The sequence below is a fragment of the Tripterygium wilfordii genome, chromosome 3 (genome assembly GCF_013401445.1).
Source record: "Tripterygium wilfordii isolate XIE 37 chromosome 3, ASM1340144v1, whole genome shotgun sequence".
In the NCBI taxonomy this organism is placed as follows: domain Eukaryota; kingdom Viridiplantae; phylum Streptophyta; class Magnoliopsida; order Celastrales; family Celastraceae; genus Tripterygium; species Tripterygium wilfordii.
The window spans coordinates 774060-792782 of record NC_052234.1 but is presented as its reverse complement, the minus strand read 5'-3'; the positions used below and the strand labels follow the sequence as shown (position 1 = coordinate 792782).

Genomic DNA, 18723 nt, shown 5'->3' with positions numbered 1-18723 from the left:
CAAAATAAAATATTTAATTGAAATATCTCAATCTCAATCTGCCTCATTCTCCCCTTGTTAGAGAAAACTCGACGTCGAGTTTTAAAGAATTGTAGTAAGAAAACTCTGGATTTCTCAATCATTGTCAATGCAACAAAAGAACAAGCCTCCAACTCATGGCACTTTAAACTGTTGATTAAATTCAGAAACAATATTAGTAAAGAGCCTTGTCCACGTGGGTCGTCAAGCCATTCTGGAATAATAAACTCCACATGTTGTATCTCTACAATAAGTCCATGATGAAATCTTTCTTTAGCTACAAATTTTGTAGGTTTTTCCACACCAACAACTTGTTCTAATAAAAACTCCTCTTTATCTTTCGGATAATCATCAAACACTGATTCAACCAAATACGACTCTAACTTTCGATCTACCTCCGGCTCATCAACATCATTGTAAACATCGAAGATAGGATCTCCAACTGGATAGAAGATCAGTTCTTCTACAAGAACTACCTCTAAATCGAAAATATCAAGAACATCTCTCGCATGATCGTAGACCTCCTCACTCGGAACCCATCCACCACCACGATTTTCATGTTCATAGGCCTCCTCTTTCGGAACCCGCCTACTACCACGATTTTCATGCTCATAGGCCTCCTCTTTCGGAACCCGCCTACTACCACGACCTTCATAGACTTCATCAACTCTACCGTCCCGTACCATGATTGCGAAGGAAGACCTCGCTCCGATACCAACTGATGCAGTACGGTGTGGTGGAAAGAACACCTACTTGGACCTGTTGATTCGACACACGAATCCCAGGAACAATTCTACTTAAATCTATTGATTCGACACACGAATACCAGATTTAAGGCTTCAAAACTTTGTTTATTCTAGCGAATACCAAAGAATTAGAAAAGACTAGCCGTCTCTTAATTTTATTCAATCAAAACTCAAAAACTGAAATTCCTCAATGAGGGTTACAACCTTAAATAGTAAACCAAACGAAACCCTAGACACTTCTAATAGGAAACAAATACTTAAAAAGATACTAGACTCCTAGAAAAATAATACTAATTGATTTACAAACAATTGATTTCCTAAAATACCAAAATAAAATATTTAATTGAAATATCTCAATCTCAATCTGCATCACACACACACACATAGTTTGAAAATGATTAATTAGTTGGATGTAGGGTATAGATACAGAGCCAAACGAGGCTTGGCAGAAGCAGTGAGTGGGTTAACCAGGCAAAGCTCATTCTCAGCCTCGCTAAGATCAATCTTAGTCGAACCATCAGGTGGTGTCCAATCAAAACACTGAAGAAGCCTCGCTAAAAGCATAGTAGTTATACAAGTCCCAAGAAGAGCCCCAATGCAACCGCGCCTTCCAGTACTAAACGAGATAAACCTCAAATCATGCTCCGTCAACATCACATTTTGTCCGTTTATGTGCCGTTCTGGGTCGTACTTTAGTGGGTCCTTCCAGACCTTTGGGTTTCGACCCAGCCCATATCTACTCAGCATTGCATGGCTTCCTTTTGGGATGAAGTAACCCCCGACAATGGTGTCCTGGATTGCTACGTGTGGTACGTTGAATGGAGACAATGGGTGGAGCCTAAATGACTCCCTTGCACATGCCTTGACGTAGTTGAGGTTTGCTATGTCGGATTCTTGCACAAGTCTATCTTTTCCGACCACCTTATCTATTTCTTCGGTAGCCCTTTTGAGCAGTTCGGGTTGATTTATCAACTCCGCCATTGTCCATTCAACACCGTTTGATGGATTATCAATGGATGCTATCATAAGCTCCTGCATTGACAAATAAAGATAAGAAAATTGTTTGTGCATCCTATCATAACACAAATACATAATAAAAAATAATAGTAAAAAAAACAACAACAATAATAGATGATATATATATATATATATATGGAATCACATGAACCAAGCTGCTATATATATATAAAAAGAAAGACTCACAGCAGCTTGGTTCTTGATCTCATCTGGAGTGAGCAAGGGTTTGCCATCACCGTCTTTGAGAGTGATAAGAACATCGAGAAGGTCCTCCATCTGCTTGCGTTGACCAGTCCTCCATTCTCTATATCTCTCATCAATTATAGGATTTTGATAATCCCTAATTGTCTTATTCGCATCCTTCACTATCTTTTCTTGTCCATCAAGATTCAACCCTCGTAGAAAAGGCAAGTAATCAGATATACAAAATGAGTATATATAATTAATTGCCGTTAAAACGGCCTTAACATGCTTAATCTCATCAGGCCCAGGCCCACCGTCCTTCGTTTGCTCCCCAAAGTATCTCCTACTAAACAACATCTTCCTCATCACATTACCACAGTAATGTTGTGTTGCAATTCTTACGTTAACATCTTTGTTGTTCTTGTATTGGTTATGGACATAGAAGACCAGGTTATCACTCTCTTCAGCTCTCTTGTCATGAAGCCACTTGTGCCTGGCAGGGCATATGATCTCGGACACCAAGATTTTTCTCATTTTCTTCCATTGCTCATTGTAAGGCACAACGGCTGTCGTCATGTATCCACCACTTAATGCATGTGCCGACACCGAAAATGGCCGGTCGACGAAGTTTGCATCTTGCTTCTTAAGCATTTCCCGGGCGATTTCCGGGCAAAGTACAGGGATGATGTTGGTGTTTGCAAGACGAATGCAAGCGATGTCGATTTTCATTTCCTTCATGATTTGGTGTATCCATCGGAATGTGGGCTTGAAACGGAGGGTCTCGGGGATGTTGCCTAGAATAGGCCATGGGGTGGGTCCTGGTGGGAGTGGAAGGCCCTTGCTAACCTTTCTAAGTGTTAACCTTCGTTTGAGTTTCAAAATGCCAATAATGGAGACAAGGCATGCTAGTATTAGGGTCTTGAAGTTGCTGTTCGTAGTGGTGTTTGTGGTGGTGGAGGCAAGGATGCTAAGAGGAGCTGCGGTTGTGATGTTAGTAGACATCTTGTTTTTCTCTAAACGATGCAAGTGTAAGGCTAATAAGAGAAAGAATACTAAGTTGCTCAACATGCTTGTATATGTCCAGGTATATATAGGGTTGAGAAGTGATAGGAATCTCTATGACTGACATGTCACTCTTTGATTCAATTATCAAGTTATGTGAGCGTCTACACTTACATCAATTAAGGAATAAGATGAATTACTGAGATCTCATTTACTTTGGATCCCTAACATTTTTGTATAGGGTGTGGTTAGGTCGCTACTTAAAAATACCTTTTTCAATTGTGAATAAAAAAAGTTAAAATGACTAAATTGTATTCTTTTTGGTGGCCGGCATGATAGACACGTATATGTGCACTAATGGTATTGGTCGTGCACACGTGCTACAAATGCATGCATGAATAGAGACATCATACATGAATGGCGCGTAACTCGTTTATTATATATCATGTTTTTCGTTTGGTTTTCATTAAAAGGAGTCTAATTCAATTTTATTTCTTTCTTCAAGTTGGATTTCTTTATGCTATGAGGAACCTCTATTCACCCAACTGCTCCATTATCTATATTTTAACGGTTAAATTATTTGTTCTTGAGCAGCATTGACATTGAGAGGTTGAATGGACATCGGATCGTTCTCTTTGCATATATTTTAACATAGAGCTTGAGTAAGTGTTTTTGGTTCTACAGGTTTTTCCTTGTGTTTTCTTAGCAAGGAAGAACAGCTCTGCCTCAGTCGACCTTTTGTGCTATCAGACAAAGCTACCAGTCAATTTTAGAAATCAAAATTTGATGCATTCACACAAGGCAGGAAATTCATACATAACTACTCACAAAACACAGACTCCAAACACAAGAAACAAAGAAAAAAATTACAGCAAAAGACATGTTCTCTCATGTGTAGGATCAGTGGTTGCAAGCTAGTTTAATGTTTTTCTGGGCAATCTTTCAACAGTATTTTTGTTGAAAACATTTTGGGTTAACAAGTATCCAACTAGATTATGTTGGTCAGTCTCTTGCACTTTTATAGAAAGTGTAAGGTCCGATTCCTACAAGGCTACAACCCTCATGATTCATTAGTCTTATCTAACAACAGCACGCCCCCAAGACTCACAAGTCAAAAGGTTTAACATTTTGTATTGCTCAAAATGGGACCATAGTCGGTAGAGATTTAATTTTCTACGGCGAAGGTGAAGAACAAGACAAAGACCAAGATCCTTAAACAAAAAGACAAAGATGTTTACGAAAAAAAAAAGAAGACCAAGACCAAGAACCTTAAACAAAAAGACAAAGATGTTTAGGAAAAAAAAAAGACCAAGACCAATAACCTTAAACAAAAGATAAAGATCGTAGGGAAAAAAAAAATGACCAAGACCAAGAACCACCTTAAACAAAAAGACAAAGATCTTTAGGGAAAAAAAAAGACCAAGACTTGCCGATTCTGTTTAGGAACTCAGGAGGAAACTTCCAAACAAACTAATAACTTGATCAACAAGCCACCAAGGTACTCTCACCAAGGTTTCGGGGATGTTGCCTAGAATAGGCCATGAGGTGGGTCCTGGTGGGAGTGGATGGCCCTTGCTAGCCTTTCTAAGTGTTAACCTTCGTTTGAGTTTCAAAATGCCAATAATGGAGACAAGGCATGCTAGTATTAGGGTTTTGAAGTTGCTGTTGGTAGTGGTGTTTGTGGTGGTGGGGGCAAGGATGCTAAGAGGAGCTGCAGATGTGATGTTAGTAGACATTTTGTTTTTCTCTAAACCATACAAGTGTAAGGCTAATAAAGAGAAGGAATACTAAGTTGCTCAACATGCTTGTATTTGTCCAGGTATATATATAGGGTTCAGAAGTGATAGGAATCTCTGTAACTGACATGTCACTCTTTGATTCAATCACCAAGTTTTGTGAGCCCCTAAACTTACTTCAATTATGGGATAAGATAAATTATTGAGATCCCATTTACTTTGGATCCCTAACATTTTCGTATAGGGTGTGGTCAGGTTGCTAATTAAAAATACCTTTTTCAATTGTGAATAAAAAAAGTTAAAATGTTGCCAGCTTGATAGACGCGTATATGTGCACTATTGGTCGTACACACGTGCTACAAATGCATGCATGAATAGATACGTCATACATGAATGGCACGCTTAACTCGTTTATTATATGTATATATATCATGGTTTTCACCGCCTTTTTCTTCCAATTGGCTGAATGACTCTCTTGCACACGCCTTGATGTAGTTAAGGTTTGCTATGTCGGATTCTTGCACAAGCCTATCTTTTCCCACCACCATATCTATTTCTTTGGTTGCCCTTTTGAGTAATTCAGGTTGATTAATCAGCTCCGTCATCGCCCATTCAATAGCATTTGATGGTTTATCAACTGCTGCCATCATGATCTCCTGCATTGATAATTAAGGACAAGAAAATTACTCTTTACGTCATAATAAAAATATATAATAATTATAATAATACAAATTCATGCATGCATGAAAATAACTTACAGCTGCTTGATTCTTGATCTCATCTAGAGTGAGCAAGGGTTTGCCATCATTATCTTTGAGAGTGATAAGAACATCAAGAAGGTCATTTATCTCCTTCCGTTGACCACTCCTCCATTCTCCATATCTCTTATCGATAATAGGATTTTGATAATCCCTTTTTTTTTTTTTTGATAAATCAGAATTTATTAGAAAGAATAGAAATTACAAAGGCAGCAACACATATCCTTTTACAACCACGAATAACCTTAACAAAAAAGGCACTAACGCTAGAGAAAAGAAAGACACAACAGAAGGGAAAGATTCAAGGACATTAGACAAGCCATGACACCATCAAATCTAGTCTATCAACCCCTTTCTTGGCTAAGAAATCTGCCACACCATTTGCCTCTCTCCAAATATGGACAAAATTCACTGCAGCAAAGACCTTAGTGAGATTAATGATTGCATTACAATCCTGATCCATAGACCATGGATTGGAGGAACCATTCTTGAGCCAGGAGACAGAATTGCGAGAATCAGATTCCACAATGAGTTTCACCCCATTACTTGAGCCATGAGCTACTGAGATCTCAAGGGCTTTCCTAATGGTCTTCATCTCAGCTGAAGTTGCATCAAGATTTCCTACTGAGCCTGAGAAGATACACAAGAAATTCCCACTACTATCTCTTAAGACCCCACCAATTCCTGCCTTATCTAGCCTAGAGGAACCATCAGTATTCCATTTCAAGTAGCTAGTAGGGGGAGCAACCCAAATGGACACCGGCCTTGGAGCTTTATTAAGGAGAATCTTGAATTTCACCCCATCACTTGCTGCCATTAATTCTGGACCACTGTAAGGAATTGAAATGTTAATTGCTTTAAGCCATAGTCCATATCTGATGAATACTAAGTACAACACATTACTCCACTCTACTTCAGCATCATCAAAAACCACCTTGTTTCTTTCGGTCCATATTGTCCAAATCACAGCAGCAAATATCATGTACCAGACCCTTTTTTGATGTTGACCATGAGCAAAAGAAGGCCACTCTTTGAAGAGATTTGAGATTGAACTTGGAGGGCACCAGCTAAAACCCCACCAACTTATAACATGATACCATAAAGAAGGGGGACCATGGCAGTGTAAAAGCAAGTGATTGAGGGTCTCTGGAACAAGTTGGCAGAAAGGACACTGATTGACTTCCACAATCCCAAGCCTTGAAAGCTTCTCCCTGGTATTTATCTTCCCACCAAGAACTAACCACAAGAAGAACTCAACTTTGGGGGGAGCCCAACCATTCCAAACCTTGGTAAGAGAATCTTCAAGAGCTGGGAACTCATAAGTAGCTGCTGCTTGGGTGAGAGACTTAACTGTGAAAATCCCATTGCTAGCATGCCTCCAAATTATTCTGTCATTTTTATAAGGACAAATCACTATGTTGCCAATTTTGTTCAAGAGTTCATTTTCCTGCTCCTTCTCCCATTGAAATAGTTGCCTTCTCCATGGGATTGACCAATTCCATCTAACTCCATCCCACACTCCAAAACTTTCAACTGGAAAGTTATGCAAGCTAGAAACCATATACAACCTTTGGAAGCAATCTTTCAAGGGACTAGAGCCGACCCAAGTGTCCTCTCAAAATTTCACCAAATGACCATTGCCTATACTGTAAGCAAGGCCCTCCTTTATAGCTTTTTCAGTGGCTCCATTTGAGGGTGACAAAAGTTTTTGGATATTCTTCCAATTAGCAGAGAAGTTATGGGAGTTGGAGGCATGCATGATGAACTCAGGGAGACTATATTTCTCTTGTAGCAAAATTTTCCAACCCACCTTGTCATTATCAGCCACTGTATTAAATCTCCATATCCATTTGAACATAAGAGCTTTGTTCTTCTCCAAAATAGAACCCACACCAGCACCACCTTTTTTCTTAGACTTTGTTACAATATCCCAGCTGATATTATGCATCCTCCTCTGGTTTTCTGTGTCCCCCCAAAGAAAATTTCTCTGAAGTTTCTCTATTTTCTGAGCCACTCCCTTAGGCATTTTGAAGAGGGACATATAGTAAATTGGCAAACTGGACAGCACTGACTTGATCAAAGTTAGCCTTCCTCCTATGGAGAGATGCTTGGCTTTCCACATGGACGGTCTTGATTCTACCTTTTTGACCACTGGATCCCACATGCTTGATCTCTTCATGTTCCCACCAAGAGGCATACCAAGGTACTTCATAGGAAGTGACTCTGTCTGGCATTTTAAAGCAGTGGCCATCCTCCTAACATTAACATCTGGAATGCCAATGCCAACTAAGGATGACTTAAAAAAGTTTACCTTCAGACCAGAGAGAAGCTCAAAGCACCGAAGTACCCTTTTCAGATTTTTCAAAACCTTTTTGTTATTGGGGCAAAAAAAGATTGTATCATCTGCGTATTGCAGATGTGAAATTTGGACTCCACCCTCCTTGACAGGAATCCCTTCTATCAGCCCCAATTCTTTGGCATTTTCAATCATCTGGTGCAATCCTTCAACAGCAATTATAAAAAGGAAAGGCGACAATGGATCACCTTGTCTAATACCTCTACCTAAATTGATCTCTCTTGTAGGGGAGCCATTAATAAGAGGAGCAACTTTTGCTGTAGATAAACATTCCATGACCCAACCAATCCACTTGGAACCGAACCCCATCTTGACAAGAACTGCTTCTAAGAATCCCCATTGGACTGTGTCAAAGGCTTTTTCGAAATCAATCTTAAGGATAAAACCTTGCTTTTTTCTTTTTTTCAAGTGATCTACAACTTCATTGGCCATCAATACAGAATCCATGGATTGTCTCCCTTTTATAAATCCAGATTGGACATCACTTATCACAATATTCAGCGTTTGCTTGAGTCTGTTGGATAAAGTCTTAGAGATAATCTTATAAAGGCTACTAATCAAGCTAATAGGCCTGAAGTCCTTCAATCTCTCAGCACCACAAAGTTTAGGAATAAGAGTAATGAATGAAGAATTGATACCTTTAGGAAGCCATCCTGTTCTGAAGAATCTACCCATCATATTCGAGATATCTACAGCAATTGTGTCCCACATTTTTTTATAGAAACCCAGGTTAAAACCATCTGGCCCTGGAGCTTTGTTACTGTCACAGCTCCAAACAGCTTGTTTGATCTCCTCGCAAGAAAAAGGAGATTCAAGGGAGTTTGCTAAAGGAGAGCTGATTCTCTTAAAACGAAGACCATCCATATCAAATTTCTTCCAGTTATTAACTGAATACAAGGCTTGAAAATGATCAAAAACCACATACCTAATTTCAGAGGGAACCGTTGTTCTGCCAACTGGGCCAACTAAGCTAAAAATTTTGTTACTCCTACCACGCACGCTGGCTACTGTATGGAAATAGCTGGTGTTTCTATCTCCTTCTTTTATCCATTTGACTCTAGATTTTTGCCTCCACAAAGATTCTTGCTGTCTGCTAACAGACCAAAGACTAGCTATGAGATCTCTAAGGTTACTTTCCTCATTGCTGTCCAACGAACGCAACTCTTTTAGTTTTTCTAAATTGTCTAAGTCTGCTTCAATATGCTTCATTTTCTCATTGATGTTCCCAAAAATATCAGAATTCCATACCTTCAGTTTCTCTTTCAGCAACTTCAGTTTGGTGACGATGCTGTAGTCCCCCGAGTAAGAAGAACTGAAGCCAATCCAAGAAGAGCAAATGAACTTCCAGAACCCAGGGTGATCCCACCAGCAGTTTAAAAACTTGAAGGGCCGAGGTCCCCAATTGAGATCAGTAAGAGATAGAAGAAGAGGGCAGTGGTCTGATAGACCTCTGCTGAGTCCCTGCAAAACAATGTTAGGAAAAATCTGTAACCAGCCAGTGTCTAAGAAAGCCCTGTCTATACGACTCATGCTTCTTTTATTTCTCCAAGTGTATCTTCTACCATGAAGAGGAAGCTCCACCGGTTGCAAGAGTTAAGAAAATCACCAAAGAGACTCATTCCCCTTGTGGTGTGCTCTCCTCCCAAACGATCACCAGGGCAAAGCACTTCATTGAAGTCACCCCAAACTAGCCATGGAACCATGCTTGTGGACTTAATAGAGAAGATCTCATCCCACTGCTTTAGCCTTAGACTTTCAGAGTTATGACCATAAATGGAAGCTATTACACATCTGAGCTTCAAGCTTTGAATAATTCCTTCCAAGATGATATACCTGTCCCCAATAATTACATTATGCATCTCAAAATAATTAGAGCTCCAAATACAAATAATTCCACCGGAGAGGCCTACTGCATCACAAGCTTTCCAATCAAAACCATCAGAGCCCCATATTGATCTTACCAAATTGGAATCCACATTAGAGATATTTGTTTCAAGCAGACAAATGACATCAATATTTTTTTCTCTAATCCAGCGTTGGACTGCCCTCCTCTTGATAGAACTACCCACCCCTCTAATATTCCAAGAAATAAAGTTGGTCATTGAGATAAAAAGGACCTAAACTCAAGGAAACGAGACAGATGCCTAGGGTTTCTGTTGGGTTTCACCCCATTCTCTATCTTCACATTCCACCATATGCTGAATGTCCCCCTCAATCACATCATCACTGCCACGGCCACTCAAACCAATTGCCTTTGCCAGTTCCCAAGTTTTCCTAGCTTCTTTCCTTAAAGTTCTTTCTCCATTGCCTGAGTTCATACTGCCATTGCTTATGTGATCTCCACTTCTGTTTTCATTTGGAGTGCATATAATCCTATTTCTATTAGCTATTCCTTCATCAGAGATGGAAATTCCAGCAATTTTATCATTCTCGACCTCATGAATGATGTTACTCAAATGCCTGATCTTCCTCTTCATTGGTTTCTGAAGCTGAGCAAGCATTAGACCATATTTTAGAGAGGATTGAGGGCACCTAGATTTTTTTCTCACTGGTCTCCTTTGAGCACCTTTTTTTCGACCCAAAGACTCTTCCACCTCCTTTGAATAACTAATCGTCTCCGGCCTTAGCAGGCAATCAGTCTCGCCAAGATCAGTCGAGAGAGACTCCTATCCTCCGTGTGAGCAATTTTGGATTTTTTTCCTCTCTGTTTTCGTCTTTTTTGCCCTTTAAGTCTACCACTTTCATGGTCACTTTCATTGGGCCTTATTACATCTACCACCCCTTTAGACGTTTCTTTGGGTCCAGTGCAAATCACTGGCCCATTCAAGGGAATTGTCTCACCCACTTCTTCCAAAATGTAGCCCAGCCCATAGGCCCTAGTCTCGCCGTTCTTGACAACAGTCTGTATAGGATTGAACGAGTCACCTCCGTACACAATTTGAAGAGAGAGCTCAGTGCCTTTGTCTGCTTCCACCTCTGCCACCTTATCCTTGTTCAAAAAGGGATTTTCTAAATACACTCACACTATTTACTATCTAAACCCACTCTACTTTTCCTACCTCTCTCAGCCCGTACAAAAACAATCAAAATGGGGACAAACACAAGAGACAAGACAGTGATTATGAGAGAAAGACAAGGGAGAGAGAATTATTGGGACTTGAAACACACTCTTTACTGTTATTCTTCCTTAAAGTACGTGCCACAAACTTTCAACCTCCCTACAGACTAACTTTCACAGGATCCATGTTCCATTTCGTGCGTTACATATCTATACATATACATATACATATATATACATACATACATATATATATATACACACACACACATACAAATAGGAAAATGATGAAAAAAATATATTAAAACCAACTTTTTTATTACTATTAATTATTTTACTTAAACAAATAATTAAGTTAGATTCACAATTATAATATTTAATTGTTAGATTCATTGTTATAACATGTATTTATATATATATATGCATGCAAAGAGAGATAGTGTTTGTCCACATGATTTGTATACAGAGATTGTAAGAAAGTTAATATAATCTGATTGAATTTCCGATTTTTCCCTTTTTTATACGAGGAAAAATTAAATAACACAAAAGTTTTGAATATTTAAAACAAATTTATTCAAATATATTGACACATTACATTTCTAATCTTCCAACACAATGGTTTCAGAATGAAACCTAGGACGAATATACTGCATGTACGCATGAATTCGCTCCTCATATGGGGTAGCCCATGCAGTTGCTCAATCAAGTTTGAAGTGAACCCATTGAGGCATAATGGGAGGCATCGGGTAATTGAGGCATAATATGAGGCCCTAAACGAACTCGGATGGCTAAAATCCATCGAACGTCTACGCCAAGAGGCATAGAGTACGATTTCTGTAGTCGTTCCGCTTCCAACAAGGTATGGTTCGTCCGAAACGGAGCTCGTCAACAATTACTAAAATACCGACTACGTCCTTTTTAAATGACGATTATGTTCTTTTTGTATTTTAAACTTCTTCCTCTCGAATTTTATGCAGAGCCGACTAATACGACTCGGATAGTGTAATTTAATGAGTGAATGTAAACACACCCTAACGATATTCCAATTAATACTCATCAATTATTATTTTATGACTCATTAATTAGTCATTAAATTGATCACAATTTTTGCAAAAATTTTGAACATGTGTGACTCTTATGTATCTATCATAAGTGCTAGAGTGAGTCTAAATGAGAATCCCACACTTTATGCATTGTACACACACAGAATATATACACACTGTCACACGTATATAGTATATACACATATACACATGGATTAAATGAGGGCCCCACACTTTATGCATTGTACACCCACATAATATATACACCTTCACACGTATATAGTATAAACAATGATACACATAAACATTGATTGATTTGACCCACTCAAAATTTTGATGAGACTTGATGTTTGTTTTATCATAGGTACTAGGGTGAGTTTCTTTAGCAACACCCGTTCAAAAAATGATGCCTATGTGTCAGATTATCAGGTCTGTCACCCTCAGTCATAGCAGCTGTACCTTTAAATTTTGAATTTGAATTCTGCCTTTTGCCCGTTGGGGTTGTACTCCGGCCACTCCCGCCGGTGCCGCTTTCAACCGACGAACTCTGCAGACGAAAAATTGCTTTAGCTGCATATGGGTTGTTTCTTTTTCCTATTTGCATTTTCCGGTCACCATTCTTTTCAACCCTTGGCCTGTTGATGCCGGAAGAGCTTCCGATGGAGTCCATATCTTCATCTTCGGCATCCTTCAGACTATCAAACCTTCCAGAGTTGCAGTTTTTGAAACTTTCTATCTCCGCCAGCCACTCCTCCCAATCTTTACATTCCCCACCTTTCTCCTGATCGCTCCCATTATAAATACGACTGCACCAAGGACCGTCGGAGGGTTCTTCCACAATTTTGACAGGGTAAATATCTCCATCAACTGAGAGGTTTATGGTTAGGCATATAGGATCCTTGCTTGGTGTGGAAATGAGGACTTTAGCCACATCCAAACGTTGTTTGCGAGCAGTTGCGTAGTCTATAGAAACAGCATTCCCGATGGTATCCCCAATCATCATGAAAAGACCATTGTTCCAAGCATGCAATGGTATACCCTTGCACCTAAGCCAGACATATCTTTCTTCGCAGACATCTTTGGCCTGCCAAGGATTTATTTGTTCAAAATAGTCTTCAATCCAATCCGTTTTGGTTGCAACTGCTGTAGACATTTCTTCACTTGTAGGAAAAGTCAGAAGCACCATTTTCCCTCCCATTGGTATAATCTCATAATTGATCTTGCTATCTGCCGTGCACCTCTTTTTGATTTGTTGTATGGAATCACAGTGCCATTAGGTTCCTACAGCAGATCTCTCCAACCATTCTCTGTCCTTGGGAACTGCAAAATATTCCACATACACTTCACCTTCGCTGGTTTTCGGATCTTCAGCTTTTCTACTGGTTTCTCCTTTATCTTCAATGTTTTTCTTCGTAGCCATCTTCTCTACCTCTCCTTTTTTTTTTGACTATAATCCTCTTTAACGTCATCGGCATAGCGTCTCCCTTGGACCTGTTGCGTTGCTCTATATTCTTGGTTCAACTTCATTCCGACCTTGGTCATAGACTTCTGTTGGGGATTGCGAAGGGTAAGACCCCGTTTGAGATCAAACTTTACCCTGTTTGCCCGTATCTTGTAAGTACCTATCCACATTCCTCGCAAGCTATTCAGAATCACCTCTGCGTTCTCCTTCCTGCTGAATGTGACAAAGCCAAATCTGATACCCTTCCTATTTAACTTAGCCGGTACGTAAACGTCTTCCACACTTCCGTGGTAGGAAAAAGCTCTCTTCAAGGCAGATGCATCCCAGTCTTGGGGAAAATTCTCAAAGTAGAATTTTGGCGGCGATACGAGCTTGTTTTGGTTAGGGTCATAATGATGGCTGAGGATATGCTGTTGATAATAAAGACTAGAGTTATGTGGGTTGGTGTTTTGGCTCTGTGTTTGATGAGGAGTGTTCTGGGTCAAGTGATGTTTGTTGGCTGGGTTTATTGGGTTGGATCTTTGGGTTTGGTGGCTGTTGTTTGCAGGATGGTGGTTTGGCCAGTGTTTCACGGTAGTCGGCAGAGGAGGCGGTGGTAGGAGGCCGCGGGTGACTTGGTGGAGGCTTGGCCAGTGTTGTTCCATCACGGTTTTCTCTTTCTCTCTAATGCATATTTTCCTTAATTAGACTATACCTAACCTTTTGATAATCCCTAATTGTCTTATTAGCATCCTTCGCTATCTTTTCTTGTCCATCAAGATTCAATCCTCGTAGAAAAGGTAAGTAATCAGACACACAAAATGAGTAGACATATTTAAGTGCCGTAAAAATTGCCTCAACATGCTTAATCTCATCAGGACCAGGCCCTCCATCCTCCACTGGCTCCCCAAAATATCTCCTATTAAACATCAGCTTCCTTATCACATTGCCACGATAATGTTGTGTTGCAATTCTTGCGTTAACATCTTTGTTGTTCTTGTATTGGTTATCAACATAGAACACAAGATTGTCACTCTCTTAAGCTCTTTTATCATGAAGCCGGCCACTTGTGCCTTGCAGGACAAATAATCTCGGACACCAAGATTTTCCTCATTTTCTACCATTGCTCATTGTAAGGCACAACGACTGTTGTCATGTATCCATCACTTATTGCATCTGCCGACACTGAAAGTGGCCGGTCGGCGAAGTGTGCATCATGTTTCTTAAGCATTTCGCGGGCGATTTTTGGACAAAGAGCAGGGATGATGTTGGTGTTTGCAAGACGAATGCAAGTAATGTCAGTGTTCATTTCCTTCATCATTTGGTGTATCCATGCATCGAAATGTGGGCTTGAAATGGAGCGTTTAGGGGATGTTGCCTAGAATAGGCCATGGGGTTGGTCCTAGAGGAAGTGGAAAGCCCTTGCTAACCTTCTTGAGTGTTGACGACCTTTGTTTGAGCTTCAAAATGCCAATAACGGAGACAAGGAATGCGATTATTAGGGTTTTGATGTTGCTGTTGACAGTAGCGTTTGTGGTGGTGGAGGAAAGGAAGCTAAGAGGAGCTGCGGTTGTGATGCTAGTAGACATCTTGTTTTGCCTTAAACGAAGTCAGTCTAGGGATAACAAGAGAAGGAATACTAAGTTGCTCAGCAAGCTAGAACTTCTCCAGGTATATATAGGGTTTGGACCACAGGTTGCTTAAAAATACTTCTTTATTGGAAACACGCTTAGTGATAATAGTAAACTGCAATTTTGCAGAGACTACTGCAAGATGATGTGTGATTCGTCGAAATCAGGACTGATTTACTTTCTTATTAATCTTGATATGGAATTAAACTGCAATTTACAGAGACTACTGCAACTGCTGTACGTAGGGCTTGAACTAGTAGAGGACCTAAACATAGAAATTGTCATCAATGAGGGGCATGCACTTCTGTTCCAAAATCACTACAATAATGGGATATTTCATCCTGGTGGTGCAATAATTACTTGAATTTCAGTATGTTAATTAATGGTAAACAAGAATATCCAGTTGGGCATTCCTCTTCTTCTGTTTCTTCTTTTTCATCGTACAGGAGAAAATAATAAGTGAACAAAGTTTTAACAAGACAAAATGTGTACGTTACTCCAAAAATAGTGAAAGGAAGAAAGAAAGAAGAAAACAAATTAATACTATTGTCTTCTTCCTCCTTTTTAGTGCAATATGTTTTATCTATCAATATTTGACTAAATATTAATTGAGCTGTAAATGCGCAATAGTCTTGTGAGTGGCGGAGATAGGATTCAGTATTCATCCCAAGTGGGGGTGTATTTATGCTAATGTGAAAAGTAATTGTGGGTGCAAGTAGAATTGTTTATATTTGGAGGGACTAGAGTCAAAGTAACTAATTTTATGGGGGCAAAAATAATAGTAATTTTATAGTAATTTTTTTCTTAAAAAATAAAGTGGTGGCACACCCCCATAAAACTCCGCTCTTTGATTACTAAATACGCATAGTGTGAAGAAAGTGACTCGAGTTGAAAAAGATTGAAACTGTTGGAATTCGATCATAATAAGAGATCGATGATATACATAGAAAGATTTATCATGCCAATCTTCTTGTTTGCATAAACACGACACCGTTTGGCAATGGTTTTTTCTTCCCAAGCATTCAACAAATACAAGTCATAATAATGTAATAATAATAATTCCATAGATATCTCTCTCTTCTTTATGCAACTAATATTTTATCTACAATGTATAATTCTGTGTAGTGAAATTGCCATTAAAAATTTTGTATACATGCTTTCCTAATTTTGGAAACCAAATTCCAGAATGCCTTAGATATATATATATGGTATGGTTTGTACACTTAAATCAAACAAATTTAAATATTCCTATTAATTAGTAATTTGATAAGTTTATTATTATTACATCACGTTGGTTGGTTGAACAAAACTATTCAAAACTGAAAATTGATAATTTCATGATTTTTACGTTCACGTGTAATTGATTGTCGTTCTTTCAATTTTTCTTTTCTCATTAGGTTTGTTAATAGTGAATAATATTTACTTAAAATAAAAGAGTCTCATAATTTCTCAGTAATTCATTGACAACAACCATTAAAGACATATCCTTCAAGGTGATAACATCAATACTACTAATTTTATTTTCCAATAATAACTTTTAAAAGGGCCTTGCAAGCTCGTACAGACACACACACATAGTTTGAAAATGATTCATTAGTTGGATGTAGGGTATAGATGCAGAGCCAAACGAGGCTTGGCAAAAGCTGTGAGTGGGTTAACCAGGAAAAGCTCGTCCTCAGCCTCGCTAAGATCAATCTTAGTTGAACCATCAGGTGGTGTCCAATCAAAACACTGAAGAAGCCTTGCTAAAAGCATAGTAGTCATACAAGTCCCAAGAAGAGCCCCAATGCAACCGCGCCTTCCAGTACTAAATGAGATAAACCTCAAATCATGCTCTGTCAGCATCACATTTTGTCCGTTCATGTGCCGTTCTGGGTCGTACTTCAGTGGGTCCTTCCAGACCTTTGGGTTTCGACCCAGCCCATATCGACTCAATATTGCATGGCTTCCTTTTGGGATGAAGTAACCCCCGACAATGGTGTCCTGAATTGCTACGTGTGGTACGTTGAATGGAGACAATGGGTGGAGCCTGAATGACTCCCTTGCACATGCCTTGACGTAGTTGAGGTTTGCTATGTCGGATTCTTGCACAAGTCTGTCTTTTCCGACCACCCTATCTATTTCTTCGGTTGCCCTTTTGAGCAGTTCAGGTTGATTTATCAATTCCGCCATTGTCCATTCAACACCGTTTGATGGATTATCAATGGATGCTATCATAAGCTCCTGCATTGACAAATAAAGATAAGAAAATTGTTTGTGCATCCTATCATAACAAAAATACATTATAAAAAATAATAGTAAAAAAACAACAACAATAATAATAGATGATATGTATATGGAATCACATGAACCAAGCTGCTATACATATATAGAAAGAAAGACTTACAGCAGCTTGGTTCTTGATCTCATCTGGAGTGAGCAAGGGTTTGCCATCATCGTCTTTGAGAGTGATAAGAACATCGAGAAGGTCCTCCATCTGCTTGCGTTGACCAGTCCTCCATTCTTCATATCTCTCATCAATTATAGGATTTTGATAATCCCTAATTGTCTTATTCGCATCCTTCACTATCTTTTCTTGTCCATCAAGATTCAACCCTCGCAGAAAAGGCAAGTAATCAGATATACAAAATGAGTATATATAATTAATTGCCGTAAAAACGGCCTTAACATGCTTAATCTCATCAGGTCCAGGCCCACCATCCTTCGTTTGCTCCCCAAAGTATCTCCTACTAAACAACATCTTCCTCATCACATTACCACAGTAATGTTGTGTTGCAATTCTTATGTTGACATCTTTGTTGTTCTTGTATTGGTTATGGACATAGAAGACGAGGTTATCACTCTCTTCAGCTCTCTTGTCATGAAGCCACTTGTGCCTAGCAGGACATATGATCTCGGACACCAAGATTTTCCTCATTTTCTTCCATTGCTCATTGTAAGGCACAACGATTGTCGTCATGTATCCACCACTTAATGCATGTGCCGACACCGAAAGAGGCCGGTCGGCGAAGTTCGCATCCTGCTTCTTAAGCATTTCCCGGGCGATTTCCGGGCAAAGTACAGGGATGATGTTGGTGTTTGCAAGACGAATGCAAGCGATGTCGGTGTTCATTTCCTTCATCATTTGGTGTATCCATCGGAATGTGGGCTTCAAACGGAGGGTTTCGGGGATGTTGCCTAGAATAGGCCATGGGGTGGGTCCTGGTGGGAGTGGAAGGCCCTTGCTAACCTTTCTAAGTGTTAACGTTCGTTTGAGTTTCAAAATGCCAATAATGGAGACAAGGCATGCGAGTATTAGGGCTTTGAAGTTGCTGTTGGTAGTGGTGTTTGTGGTGGTGGAGGCAAGGATGCTAAGAGGAGCTGCGATTGTGATGTTAGTAGACATCTTGTTTTTCTCTAAACGATGCAAGTGTAAGGCTAATAAGAGAAGGATTAATATTAAGTGGCTCAACATGCTTGTATTTGGCCAGGTATATATAGCTAGGGTTAGGTCAGTTTGCTTAAAATTTTTTTTTTAATTGTGAATAAAGATATTAAAAAGACTAAATTGTAATTTTTTTTTTGTGGCCAGGATTCCATGACAGGAACGTATACTATTTGTCGTACACAACGTGGTGCACATGCATGCATGAATGGATACATCATACACGAATGGCACGTAACTCGTTTATTATATCATGACAAATTAAACACGTAAGCTTTTTAAAAGCTTTAAAGTGTGTTTTTTTAATTTT

At 39.3% G+C, this 18723-nt stretch overlaps 2 protein-coding genes and 1 pseudogene across 2 annotated transcripts; all 3 read right to left on the bottom strand.

Annotated features, from left to right (window-relative positions):
- Positions 1-1126: 1126 nt before the first annotated feature.
- On the bottom strand, positions 1127-2997 carry LOC119989149 (valine N-monooxygenase 2-like). Its single transcript, XM_038834498.1, has 2 exons — positions 1968-2997; positions 1127-1796 (listed from the first exon to the last, which is right to left on the bottom strand). The coding sequence occupies exons 1-2, from the start codon at positions 2964-2966 to the stop codon at positions 1167-1169; spliced, it is 1629 nt and encodes a 542-aa protein (XP_038690426.1). The 5' UTR covers positions 2967-2997; the 3' UTR covers positions 1127-1166.
- A 1045-nt stretch (positions 2998-4042) lies between these two features.
- On the bottom strand, positions 4043-15101 carry LOC119992794 (annotated as a pseudogene).
- A 1344-nt stretch (positions 15102-16445) lies between these two features.
- On the bottom strand, positions 16446-18399 carry LOC119995445 (valine N-monooxygenase 1-like). The gene is made up of 2 exons (XM_038841955.1): positions 17376-18399; positions 16446-17212 (listed from the first exon to the last, which is right to left on the bottom strand). The coding sequence occupies exons 1-2, from the start codon at positions 18372-18374 to the stop codon at positions 16583-16585; spliced, it is 1629 nt and encodes a 542-aa protein (XP_038697883.1). The 5' UTR covers positions 18375-18399; the 3' UTR covers positions 16446-16582.
- Positions 18400-18723: the final 324 nt, after the last annotated feature.